The sequence below is a fragment of the Poromitra crassiceps genome (genome assembly GCF_964638095.1).
Source record: "Poromitra crassiceps genome assembly, chromosome: 14".
NCBI classification, from domain to species: domain Eukaryota; kingdom Metazoa; phylum Chordata; class Actinopteri; order Beryciformes; family Melamphaidae; genus Poromitra; species Poromitra crassiceps.
The window spans coordinates 38,246,072-38,258,571 of record NC_139633.1 but is presented as its reverse complement, the minus strand read 5'-3'; the positions used below and the strand labels follow the sequence as shown (position 1 = coordinate 38,258,571).

Sequence of the window (12,500 nt, the reverse complement as noted above, 5' to 3'; positions counted from 1 at the left end):
CCCGATAGTAAGACGAGAAGATAGATACCCTTCTCTTCCCTGTGCGTGCATTAGAAAGTAGCTCCTGCTAACTACAGTGGTAGTGAACGGTACAGCAGCCTACCCCCGTTCACTCACTGAAAATACACATTCCAACAGCGGCAAAACACTCACAGCTACATGTTGTGACTCATGTACACAAAACACTCACAGCTACATGTTGTGACTCATGTACACAAAACACTCACAGCTACATGTTGTGACTCATGTACACAAAACACTCACAGCTACATGTTGTGACTCATGTACACAAAACACTCACAGCTACATGTTGTGACTCATGTACACAAAACACTCACAGCTACATGTTGTGACTCATGTGCACAAAACACTCACAGCTACATTTTGTGACTCATGTGCACAAAACACTCACAGCTACATTTTGTGACTCATGTACACAAAACACAGCTACATGTTGTGACTCATGTACACAAAACACTCACAGCTACATGTGGTGACTCATGTACACAAAACACTCACAGCTACATGTTGTGACTCATGTACACAAAACACTCACAGCTACATGTTGTGACTCATGTACACAAAACACAGCTACATGTTGTGACTCATGTACACAAAACACAGCTACATGTTGTGACTCATGTACACAAAACACACACAGCTACATGTTGTGACTCATGTACACAAAACACTCACAGCTACATGTTGTGACTCATGTACACAAAACACTCACAGCTACATGTTGTGACTCATGTACACAAAACACTCATAGCTACATGTTGTGACTCATGTACACAAAACACTCACAGCTACATGTTGTGACTCATGTACACAAAACACTCACAGCTACATGTTGTGACTCATGTACACAAAACACTCACAGCTACATGTTGTGACTCATGTACACAAAACACTCACAGCTACATGTTGTGACTCATGTACACAAAACACTCACAGCTACATGTTGTGACTCATGTACACAAAACACTCACAGCTACATGTTGTGACTCATGTACACAAAACACTCACAGCTACATGTTGTGACTCATGTACACAAAACACTCACAGCTACATGTTGTGACTCATGTACACAAAACACTCACAGCTACATGTTGTGACTCATGTACACAAAACACTCATAGCTACATGTTGTGACTCATGTGCACAAAACACTCACAGCTACATGTTGTGACTCATGTGCACAAAACACTCACAGCTACATTTTGTGACTCATGTACACAAAACACAGCTACATGTTGTGACTCATGTACACAAAACACTCACAGCTACATGTTGTGACTCATGTGCACAAAACACTCACAGCTACATGTTGTGACTCATGTACACAAAACACTCACAGCTACATGTTGTGACTCATGTACACAAAACACTCACAGCTACATGTTGTGACTCATGTACACAAAACACTCACAGCTACATGTTGTGACTCATGTACACAAAACACTCACAGCTACATGTTGTGACTCATGTACACAAAACACTCACAGCTACATGTTGTGACTCATGTACACAAAACACTCATAGCTACATGTTGTGACTCATGTGCACAAAACACTCACAGCTACATGTGGTGACTCATGTGCACAAAACACTCACAGCTACATTTTGTGACTCATGTACACAAAACACAGCTACATGTTGTGACTCATGTACACAAAACACTCACAGCTACATGTTGTGACTCATGTGCACAAAACACTCACAGCTACATGTTGTGACTCATGTACACAAAACACTCACAGCTACATGTTGTGACTCATGTACACAAAACACTCACAGCTACATGTTGTGACTCATGTACACAAAACACTCACAGCTACATGTTGTGACTCATGTACACAAAACACTCACAGCTACATGTTGTGACTCATGTACACAAAACACTCACAGCTACATGTTGTGACTCATGTACACAAAACACTCACAGCTACATGTTGTGACTCATGTACACAAAACACTCACAGCTTCATGTTGTGACTCATGTACACAAAACACTCACAGCTACATGTTGTGACTCATGTACACAAAACACTCACAGCTACATGTTGTGACTCATGTACACAAAACACTCACAGCTACATGTTGTGACTCATGTACACAAAACACTCACAGCTACATGTTGTGACTCATGTACACAAAACACTCACAGCTACATGTTGTGACTCATGTACACAAAACACTCACAGCTACATGTTGTGACTCATGTACACAAAACACTCACAGCTACATGTTGTGACTCATGTACACAAAACACTCACAGCTACATGTTGTGACTCATGTACACAAAACACTCACAGCTACATGTTGTGACTCATGTACACAAAACACTCACAGCTACATGTTGTGACTCATGTACACAAAACACTCACAGCTACATGTTGTGACTCATGTACACAAAACACTCACAGCTACATGTTGTGACTCATGTGCACAAAACACACACAGCTACATGTTGTGACTCATGTACACAAAACACTCACAGCTACATGTTGTGACTCATGTACACAAAACACTCACAGCTACATGTTGTGACTCATGTACACAAAACACTCACAGCTACATGTTGTGACTCATGTACACAAAACACTCACAGCTACATGTTGTGACTCATGTACACAAAACACTCACAGCTACATGTTGTGACTCATGTACACAAAACACTCACAGCTACATGTTGTGACTCATGTACACAAAACACTCACAGCTACATGTTGTGACTCATGTGCACAAAACACTCACAGCTACATGTTGTGACTCATGTGCACAAAACACTCACAGCTACATGTTGTGACTCATGTACAGAAAACACTCACAGCTACATGTTGTGACTCATGTACACAAAACACTCACAGCTACATGTTGTGACTCATGTACACAAAACACTCACAGCTACATGTTGTGACTCATGTACACAAAACACTCACAGCTACATGTTGTGACTCATGTACACAAAACACTCACAGCTACATGTTGTGACTCATGTACACAAAACACTCACAGCTACATGTTGTGACTCATGTACAGAAAACACTCACAGCTACATGTTGTGACTCATGTACACAAAACACTCACAGCTACATGTTGTGACTCATGTACACAAAACACTCACAGCTACATGTTGTGACTCATGTGCACAAAACACTCACAGCTACATGTTGTGACTCATGTACACAAAACACTCACAGCTACATGTTGTGACTCATGTACACACCACGCGATGAAATAACAATCCAAAATTACGAGAAACATTTATTTTCAAAGTAAATCCATAGCCGAAAACTAGCGTGGCGGAACTAACGTGGCGCAACTAATGTTACTTCTGCATTGACTGAATTGCACGCGCTGTGTGCAGTCAACAGTACTTTATTATTATTTATTCTAAATGTCAGGAACAATAGATTACCACAGGGGTCTATTTCGGCACGTAAATAGTCTCTGGGACAGCCGTACATTTCTCGAAAGCTTCCTGTACAGCGCAGATCTTCAACCCGGGACTTCCACTTCCGCGCAACGGTGCCTTTTAAAAACATACATTTATTTTGAATGCTAAACGTCAAAATTCGTATATATATACTATATATATATTCACTAGCGTTCACTATATATATTATATATATTATATATATATATATATATATATATATATATATATATATATATATATATATATATATATATTCACTATAGCGTTCAGGACCGGAACTCTTATATTGGCCGGTACAACAACAAAGCGGCACTGCGCGGAGGCGGAAGTCCCGGGCGGAAGATTCGCGCTGTACAGGAAGCCTCAGAAAAAGGTACGGCGGTCAATAGACTCCCCAGATATGTTCCCAGATATGATAGGTTCCCAGATTGCTGCAGGGATGACGTATTTGTAGCCTTACCCAGAAGTCTATGTACTTCCCGGTTCCTACGTTTAAAAGTCAAGTGGGTTTTTATATTATAATTTCTGTTAAATGCCTCAAATAAGTTTATGAAACTGTGAACTTTGTGTTCAGCAAGGTAACCTTCACAAATGAGGACCACTTTTATGATTTTTGAAGCGTAAATGTGATACGGGCCAACAGACCCTTTTCACGGGGGCCATTTTGTGTCAAAAAGGCAGAATATACACAGGTGCAACAAAACACTAATGAGGGTTTCCAAATTCCAATCATGAAAGTTGGACACCCTCATTAGTGTTTTGCTTGCACCTGTGTTTACCCAGTATTGTCATACTCCTTGACTACAACTGTACATGTACATTTTATGAAAATCCACTAAAATGCACCATTTATTGTGCAATTGAGGATGAAAATATATGTTTTCCTTTATTGCATCTCAATTTACTCTGGAATGGTAATAGATGTAGGTTACACTTGATTATTTCATAGATTCTTACCTTTCAAACAAAGCCAGACACATCATAGGCCTTATGGTTGAGGAGCCGTCCTGATTGGCCTTGTCACCATCTGCTCAGGACCTCTGCCGGTACCCATGCCAAATATGAAGAATGTCAGGATTGATCTTAGAGTAAATAATTCCAGGTACCAATGAAAACATCTTATCAAGTTTGTCTTCCCAGAACCAGAAGATACAGCAGGCTCCCCCCCCTGTGTGCTCTTAGTGAAAATCAACTCCTTTTTCTGCTGAAAAGCTTTTGGGATTTACTCATCATCACTGCTACCCCATCCACAGATCAGTGGTTCTCAATGTGGGGTCCGGGGACCACCAAGGGTCCTTGAGGGGGTTCCAGTAGGTCCCTATAGCAAATTTACGAATCATTAAACTTCACCATCATTTAATCATTTCAAGCTAACACAATTAGGACATGTAGAAGAATGAGTGTTTGGATCACAGTGTCTCTGTTCTCTCCCTGCAGTACCTTCACTACAGATAGTCATGGGATTCTGGACAAAATCTAATCTGACAAGAACAATATCCTCAGATTTGGGTCAGAGAGACGAGCGTTTCGAATGTGGACTACATTAGGGGTCCTTGATATGAAAAAGGCTGTAATGAATCACCTCATCATCATCATCACAACATCACAAGTGGTCGGCTGCCATCTTGTTCTAATGCAGTGGTTCTCAAGCGTATTTGGCTTCACTACCCCCTCTACCTGATTTCTGAATCAAAGTACCCCCTCTACCTGATTTCTGAATCCAAGTACCCCCTCTACCTGATTTCTGAATCCAAGTACCCCCTCTACCTGATTTCTGAATCCAAGTACCCCCTCTACCCGACTACAACATTTTGCTTAGAAAACTGCAAGATGCATGATGCAATGAATGACAAAAGGAGAAATGGAGTTAAAGAGTTGCAATTGTTTTTTTTTATTATTTTAACGTTTTGTTTATTATCAGGATTTATTCTTTATTACATTAGTCCATTTTCCCCTTTCTCACAAGTAGCCCCTGTAGTACCTCCACGTACCCCTAGGGGTACGCATACACCCGTTTGGGAAGCACTGTGCTAAGGTCACGATGGTTTTGGTTTCTGTCTGTGTTTTCAGAGGAGGGGCAGAAGGAGGTGGAGGAGGAGGAGGAGGCGTTGACGGGGAAAGATGATGAGGAGCGCCGCATCGCCGAGATGGGACGTCCCATGCTGGGAGACCACGTCAAGCTGGAGGTCATCATAGAGGAGTCATACGAGTTCAAGGTAAAGCCTTTGACTGTCCCAGAGGGAAAACGACCACTGTGACAGAAATGTGGAGATATCCTTGGTCATGGCTACAAAACGCTGGTCCTGCATCGCGCAGCGAGAGAGGTTCGAAGACGGCCGTTGTCACAGTCTGTGTGACCAAAGGTAGTCTCGGTCTAGGACGAATTCTGACTAGGGATGGGTACCGAACTCGGTACTTTTACAGGCACCGACCGAAAGGGGGCGGTACTACCGAGTACCAGTTCACATGAAATCAAACGGTACCTCATTTCGGTACTTGAACGCATCAGAGTAATAGAAAGAGAGTGGGTAAAATAGAAATTCCGACGGAACCTTAAGGCATTACATTTGCCATAATCTTTATTAACATTTATTAAAATGCATTAGAATCTTTTTATTTTTATTTTTTGGGGTTAAAGATACATTTGTTTTAATGAACATTAGGGCAAATATAATACAAAAGCCAAAGGGTTAAGCTCTCAAATGCTTTTTATTTTATGTTTCTATGTGCTACAGAGCCTGAGATATGAAGGCTTAAGTGAATACCGACCGCTCTTTGTGAGAAGTTTGGACTTCTTTTTTTTTACAACCGTAATTTTCTTTGTTATTAGAGTGTGTAAAGTACCGAAAATGGTACCGTTTTGGGTACCGTACCGAATTCCAGGTACTGGTATCGTACCGGTATCAGTTCAAATGTGAACGGTACCCATCCCTAATTCTGACAGTGTCAGAAATGTAGGGTGACAGCTACCACGACGTCTGATAACAACCAATAGAAAAGCCACATGATCATATCAGTATAGATGCTAAATGCTAGTAATAAATAGGTCTCGTTACCTCAAGCTCTCTTGCAAAATTTGCATCCCCATGTTGGCCTCCGTTCACTAGCCACATTCTTCATTCTAGAAGCATTGAAGACATTCATTCTAGAAGCAGGCCATGCCGCTGTACTCTATACGCTATACACTGCCGGCATGACACAGTCTTCAAACTAACTAACATTCTATGCTGAAAATGCTACTGATGTTATAGATATATATACCACGTTCCTACCATGTGTGTAACAATTACTCAATTTTGTGTGTGTGTGTGCGTGCGTGTGTGTGTGTGTGTGTGCGTGCATGCGTACGTGCGTGCGTGCGTGCGTACGTGCGTGCGTGCGTGCGTGCATACGTGCGTGCGTGCGTGTGTGCGTGCGTACGAGCGTGTGTGTGTGTGTGTGTAGTGACACTCCCACACGAACATACGACCCTACAGTGAGTTGCCTGATGGCTTGAGTCCGTGTGAATGTGCACAACAGTTGTTGTTGACGCTGTTACTTCTGAACACGCCTTAATCATTTGATCCAAAGATGCAAACAGAGAAATGCACTGTGTGATATCGACAGATATTTGACCAACATTTCACAAAGTCCAGCAGCACTTGTGTAAGGATGCACTTCTAATCTTTGGCAAATGACTTGAGATTCCCTGCTAATTAACTTCAGCAAATGAGTCCATAATGGAGGAGAGGACTGATTGTTCTCGTTTATTGACTATAATTATATATTATATATATATATATATATATATTATAATTACACTAATGTCTCTAAATGAATGTGCTCCTGATTTATTGATGTTAAAATGTTGCATGCAGCACCACTGTGACCCATCTGACTCTCTCTCCCCCTCTCTCTCCCCCTCTCTCTCTCCCCCTCTCTTTCTCTATCTCTGTCTCTCTTCCTCCCAACTCTGTCTCTCCCTCTTTCTCTCTCCATCCCTTTCTCTCTGCCCCCCCCCCCTCCACACACACACACACACACACACACACAGAACACAGTGGACAAGTTGATCAAGAAAACCAACCTGGCTCTGCTGGTAGGAACCAACAGCTGGAGAGACCAGTTCATAGAAGCCATTACTGTGAGCGCAGGTAAGACCAACAGTGGTGTGTGTGTGTGTGTGTGTGTGTGTGTGTGTGTGTGTGTGTGTGTGTGTGTGTGTGTGTGTGTGTGTGTGTGTGTGTGTGTGTGTGTGTGTGTGTGTGTGTGTGTGTGTGTGTGTGTGTGTGTGTGTGCGTGCGTGCGTGCGTGCACGGCATATACTGTAAATAGTTTTCAGTATTAACAGCTATGTTTTAATGGTCCATTGCGCTCTCTGTTGTTCTCTGTTCTGTGTGACCTGACCAATAATCAACAGATAGCATATGTGTGTGTGTGTGTGTGTGTGTGTGTATGTGTGTGTGTAGGTGGATCATCCACCAGATCCTCTTAGTTATAAGACAATAAATGATGATGATATTAGAGAGAGAGAGAGAGAGAGAGAAAGAGAGAGAGAGAGAGAGAGAGAGAGAGAAAGAGAGAAAGAGAGAGAGAGAGAGAGAGAGAGAGAGAGAGAGAGAGAGAAAGAGAGATGCGTCAAATAGAGCAAATCGGGAAGAGACAAGGAAATTGATACAGGTCCTCCCCCAAAGGGTTGGGATTAGCCTTGTGAGGCAGCTGGATTCACATGAGATCACATGATCACACGATCACATGACAAATCCATCTTGCCACGCTCCAATCTCTTGGTTTGAATCTGACCCACCAGTGGTTCAGACCAATCAGCGTCCTGTGACGCAGCTAGAGGCGGGCTTTAGGTGTGACACCAGCGAGAGGTGACCGTGATAGACGTGACAGACACATGGTTCATCCAATCACCTGCCAGGTTGTTTTTAAGTGCCCGTCCTTTGAAATGATTTCCCCGACCGTCGACTCGTTCCCAGGTGGTTATGTGTGAAAACAAAACATCTGGCAGCGTCAGGTTTGGTTGGGATCCCAGGAACAGGTGATAGTTGTTGTTAACCTGTATTCTACAGGAAAACAGGGGGGAAATGAAGAGGAGACAGGTAAGTGTACATGTAGTCCTCCAGTGATGCCCTCAGTGTTGCCCCATCAACTCTATTTGACAGTCAGTCATTCACCATAGCATACCGTAGTTGACATCAAAGTAGGCCTACTGGCTCGCTAGCTGCTAACATTAGCTACAGATCGCTACCTGCTAACTTTAGCTATAGATTGCTAGCTGCTAACCATTAGCTACAGATCGCTACCTGCTAACTTTAGCTATAGATTGCTAGCCGCTAACCATTAGCTACAGATCGTGAGCTGCTAACATTAGCTACAGATCGCGAGCTGCTAACCGTTAGCTGCAGATCACAGCTGCTAACAGATTGAACTCCCACCCATTGATGGTTTCATTGGTTTAGCGGTCGACCTGCACCCCTGCTCCAATCTGTAACCCCGCACCATTCTGCACGCTGCAGCAGGGTGCTTCACGCAAAATGGCACATTTATTTATGTGTTGTGGATTATTAGGTACGTTGAACACAAAAATCACAGTGTATGTACAATCCACAATCTACAGTGTATTTCTGTTACGCTCATATTGTCGCTGTCCGATGAAAATGACGCCTCTCCAAAAGGTTTCAGGAACTTTAAAAAACCCTGTGGTCTTAAAATATTGAACACCACGTCGTCAAAGTTGGCACATCTTCATTATAGACAGTTTCTCGCTGAATGTGTCGTTACATTGATATCTTACCTGAATAAGATCAAATGATGTTACAGGATAATCAGTGACAGTGCAAGTTTGAGGCACTTTCTCCCGGCCTCAACCCTTCTGGAGCGCACAGGCACACGCCGCTGCTGCTCTGGCTGCCAAGCCGAGAGAGAGGCTCCGCTTTGGGGATGAGAGCAGCCTCTCACTAACATAAACATTATTCTCATCAGAAACCACTTCGATTTGAACACCTTAAATGAGTTTGCAGCCCAGGGACCAGGGACGATTTTACCAATGGGCTTACCGGGGCTGAAGCCCGGGGCCCGGGACATCAAGGGGCCCAAAAAAAAAAAAAAAAAAAAGTTGACCCTTGATGTTTTTTTTTTGGGCCCCCTGTCCAGGGTCTTCGCAAAAAATGTTTTTTTTACTGACGCCATTCAAATTTTTTTGCAGAGTAATAACATCCACTGTGAGAGGGTGTCCACCCGCTATGCCGACCACTCGCAATGCCGACCTTAGGTTTAGGCGTGGGGGGTGGGAGAGGTTAGGTTTTGGGTTAGGGTCTGGGGGAGGTTAGATTTAGGCGTGGGGGTGGGAGAGGTTAGGTTTTGGGTTAGGGTCTGGGGGAGGTTAGGTTTAGGCGTGGGGGTGGGAGAGGTTAGGTTTTGGGTTAGGGTCTGGGGGAGGTTAGGTTTAGGCATGGGGGCTGGGAGAGGGGAGGTCGGAACAGCGAGAGGTCGGAACAACGACATGGAACCCTGTGAGAGGGCTCCCGAATTTATCGTGCTTAGGGCCCCCAGATGTACAGGGATGCCCCTGTGTGTGTGTGTGTGTGTGTATGTTGTGATTGGTAAATTGTGATTGGTAAATCACAATTTCAGACACGTTGATTGACAGGTCTGACATTTAGGTTATCAATCACACGACGGGAGGCGCCCAGGCTGAAGCCTATTGTCCAATGACTGAGTTCATTAACCTGTTCTCAAACTGCTGCCCGCTTGCTGGAGGTGCCTGGTCCTGGACAGTATAATCCTAATGTTGATTTAAAATGAGATATTCCTTTAAATACGGCTAAAAAAGGTTAAAAAAAAACACTCACATTTTTTTTCGCCGAAGCCCCCCCTTCCGCTTGAGGGGGGGGGCCTGCAGAGATGAATAGCCCAGGGGCCCATGAGGTGTAAAATCGGCCCTGCCAGGGACACCCCGAAAACACCTTATTGATCTATTTACGTAAGACGATGCCAGAAACAAACAAAAACCAAGCCAGAAGCACACAGTGGCGTGGGAGGAGCATGGAGGTTCTGCTGACACATATGCGGTGTGATGGGCAGCTCTAGCATCCAATGGTGATACGTGTTGGGTGATTACCCAATAAAACATGTTTTCATTGGTCATTTAGAGTCTAAATTTTAGACGTCAAAACCTACCAGTAGATAGAGGAGAATGGATATATTCCATCTATAGTAAAAAGTAGAAATCATAAAATATTGAGTTAAGTGGTTTTCATCAGACTGCGACGATATGAGACTAGGTGAGGGGCGAATATCTTAAAGTCCCTGCAAACCAAAATCCACAAAAACCTTCTAACTATTAAATTGAGGGTCTTATGTGAGTAATTGTGTGCCTCAGAAAGTAGGGGACATTAGTTTCAACCCAAAGCCCCAAAATCGCCACTTTTCTAAAGGTCTGGATTTCCACTTCTTCATTGAAGAGAGCGGTGCGCGCGGTGCTAAAATGCATGATCTTATCACGTCATAAGATTTAATCGAATCACACGCACGCACACGCACGCACACACACACACACACACACACACACACACACACACAGTAGCGCTGTGCACTCGCAGCAGCAGTCTCTTCCTCTCTGTCAGTATGCGCCGAGCAACGAGCGAACACACACACACACACACACACACACACACACACACTCCATCTCTCTCTCCTTCTCTCTCTCTCTCCATTTCCCTCCCTCTCTCGCTCTCTCTCTCTCTCTCGGAGGAGACCTGCAGTCCTCCACGCACACAAACGGGACACGCCCACACAGTCCACGGGAGAAAATACACTCTAAAATCTAATTGATTCTCATGACTTTTGTCATGACTGTCAAACCTAAATTTATATACTTTGCGACGTTCATCATCGTTCAAATTTGGCTGGTGGCTTATTAACATAGATTCCTGTGATGTGATGAACTCAAAATGCTAAATAATAATAAAAATATTTCTGGTTTCCAGGTACTTTAACGATCCCTACAGTGTATTTCTGTTAGGCTCATACAAGTGCACTGCTACTGTCATACAATGAATGGCGATCAGAGATGGGAAGTAACGGAGTACAAATACTTTGTTACTGTACTTAAGTAGGATTATCAGTATTTATTTTTCTGACAACTTTTTACTTTTACTCGCCCGAGTAGTACGCAATCGTACTCGAGCGCAGAACGAAAGCAATTGTTCACAGTTGTTGGATAATGTTTGATTGGTGGCGTGCCATGGGCTTGAGAGAGAGAGAGAGAGAGAGAGAGAGAGAGAGAGAGAGAGAGAGAGAGAGAGAGACATTTTGGGAATGCTTCATTCATTCACTCACTCACTATTGCTCATGTGGTGTTGATCATATAGTGAACTATATGTGGTGTTGATCATATAGTGAACTATATGTAGTGTTGATCATATAGTGAACTATATGTAGTGTTGATCATATAGTGAACTATATGTAGTGTTGATCATATAGTGAACTATATGTAGTGTTGATCATATAGTGAACTATATGTAGTGTTGATCATATAGTGAACTATATGTGGTGTTGATCATATAGTGAACTATATGTGGTGTTGATCATATAGTGAACTATATGTGGTGTTGATCATATAGTGAACTATATGTAGTGTTGATCATATAGTGAACTATATGTAGTGTTGATCATATAGTGAACTATATGTAGTGTTGATCATATAGTGAACTATATGTGGTGTTGATCATATAGTGAACTATATGTAGTGTTGATCATATAGTGAACTATATGTAGTGTTGATCATATAGTGAACTATATGTAGTGTTGATCATATAGTGAACTATATGTAGTGTTGATCATATAGTGAACTATATGTAGTGTTGATCATATAGTGAACTATATGTAGTGTTGATCATATAGTGAACTATATGTGGTGTTGATCATATAGTGAACTATATGTGGTGTTGATCATATAGTGAACTATATGTGGTGTTGATCATATAGTGAACTATATGTGGTGTTGATCATATAGTGAACTATATGTGGTGTTGATCATATAGTGAACTATATGTGGTGTTGATCA

General features: G+C 42.6%; 1 protein-coding gene across 1 annotated transcript in view; it reads left to right on the top strand.

Annotated features, from left to right (window-relative positions):
• The window catches only part of slc8a1b (solute carrier family 8 member 1b), a gene marked incomplete at its 5' end in the record, with an annotated part of 53,921 nt that overhangs the window by 8,590 nt on the left and 32,831 nt on the right, over positions 1-12,500 (top strand). The window contains 2 exons of the mRNA XM_083650766.1: positions 5,516-5,661; positions 7,479-7,578. Of these exons, the coding sequence (XP_083506892.1) occupies positions 5,516-5,661; positions 7,479-7,578 (246 nt within the window). The remainder of the gene's footprint in view (positions 1-5,515; positions 5,662-7,478; positions 7,579-12,500) is intronic.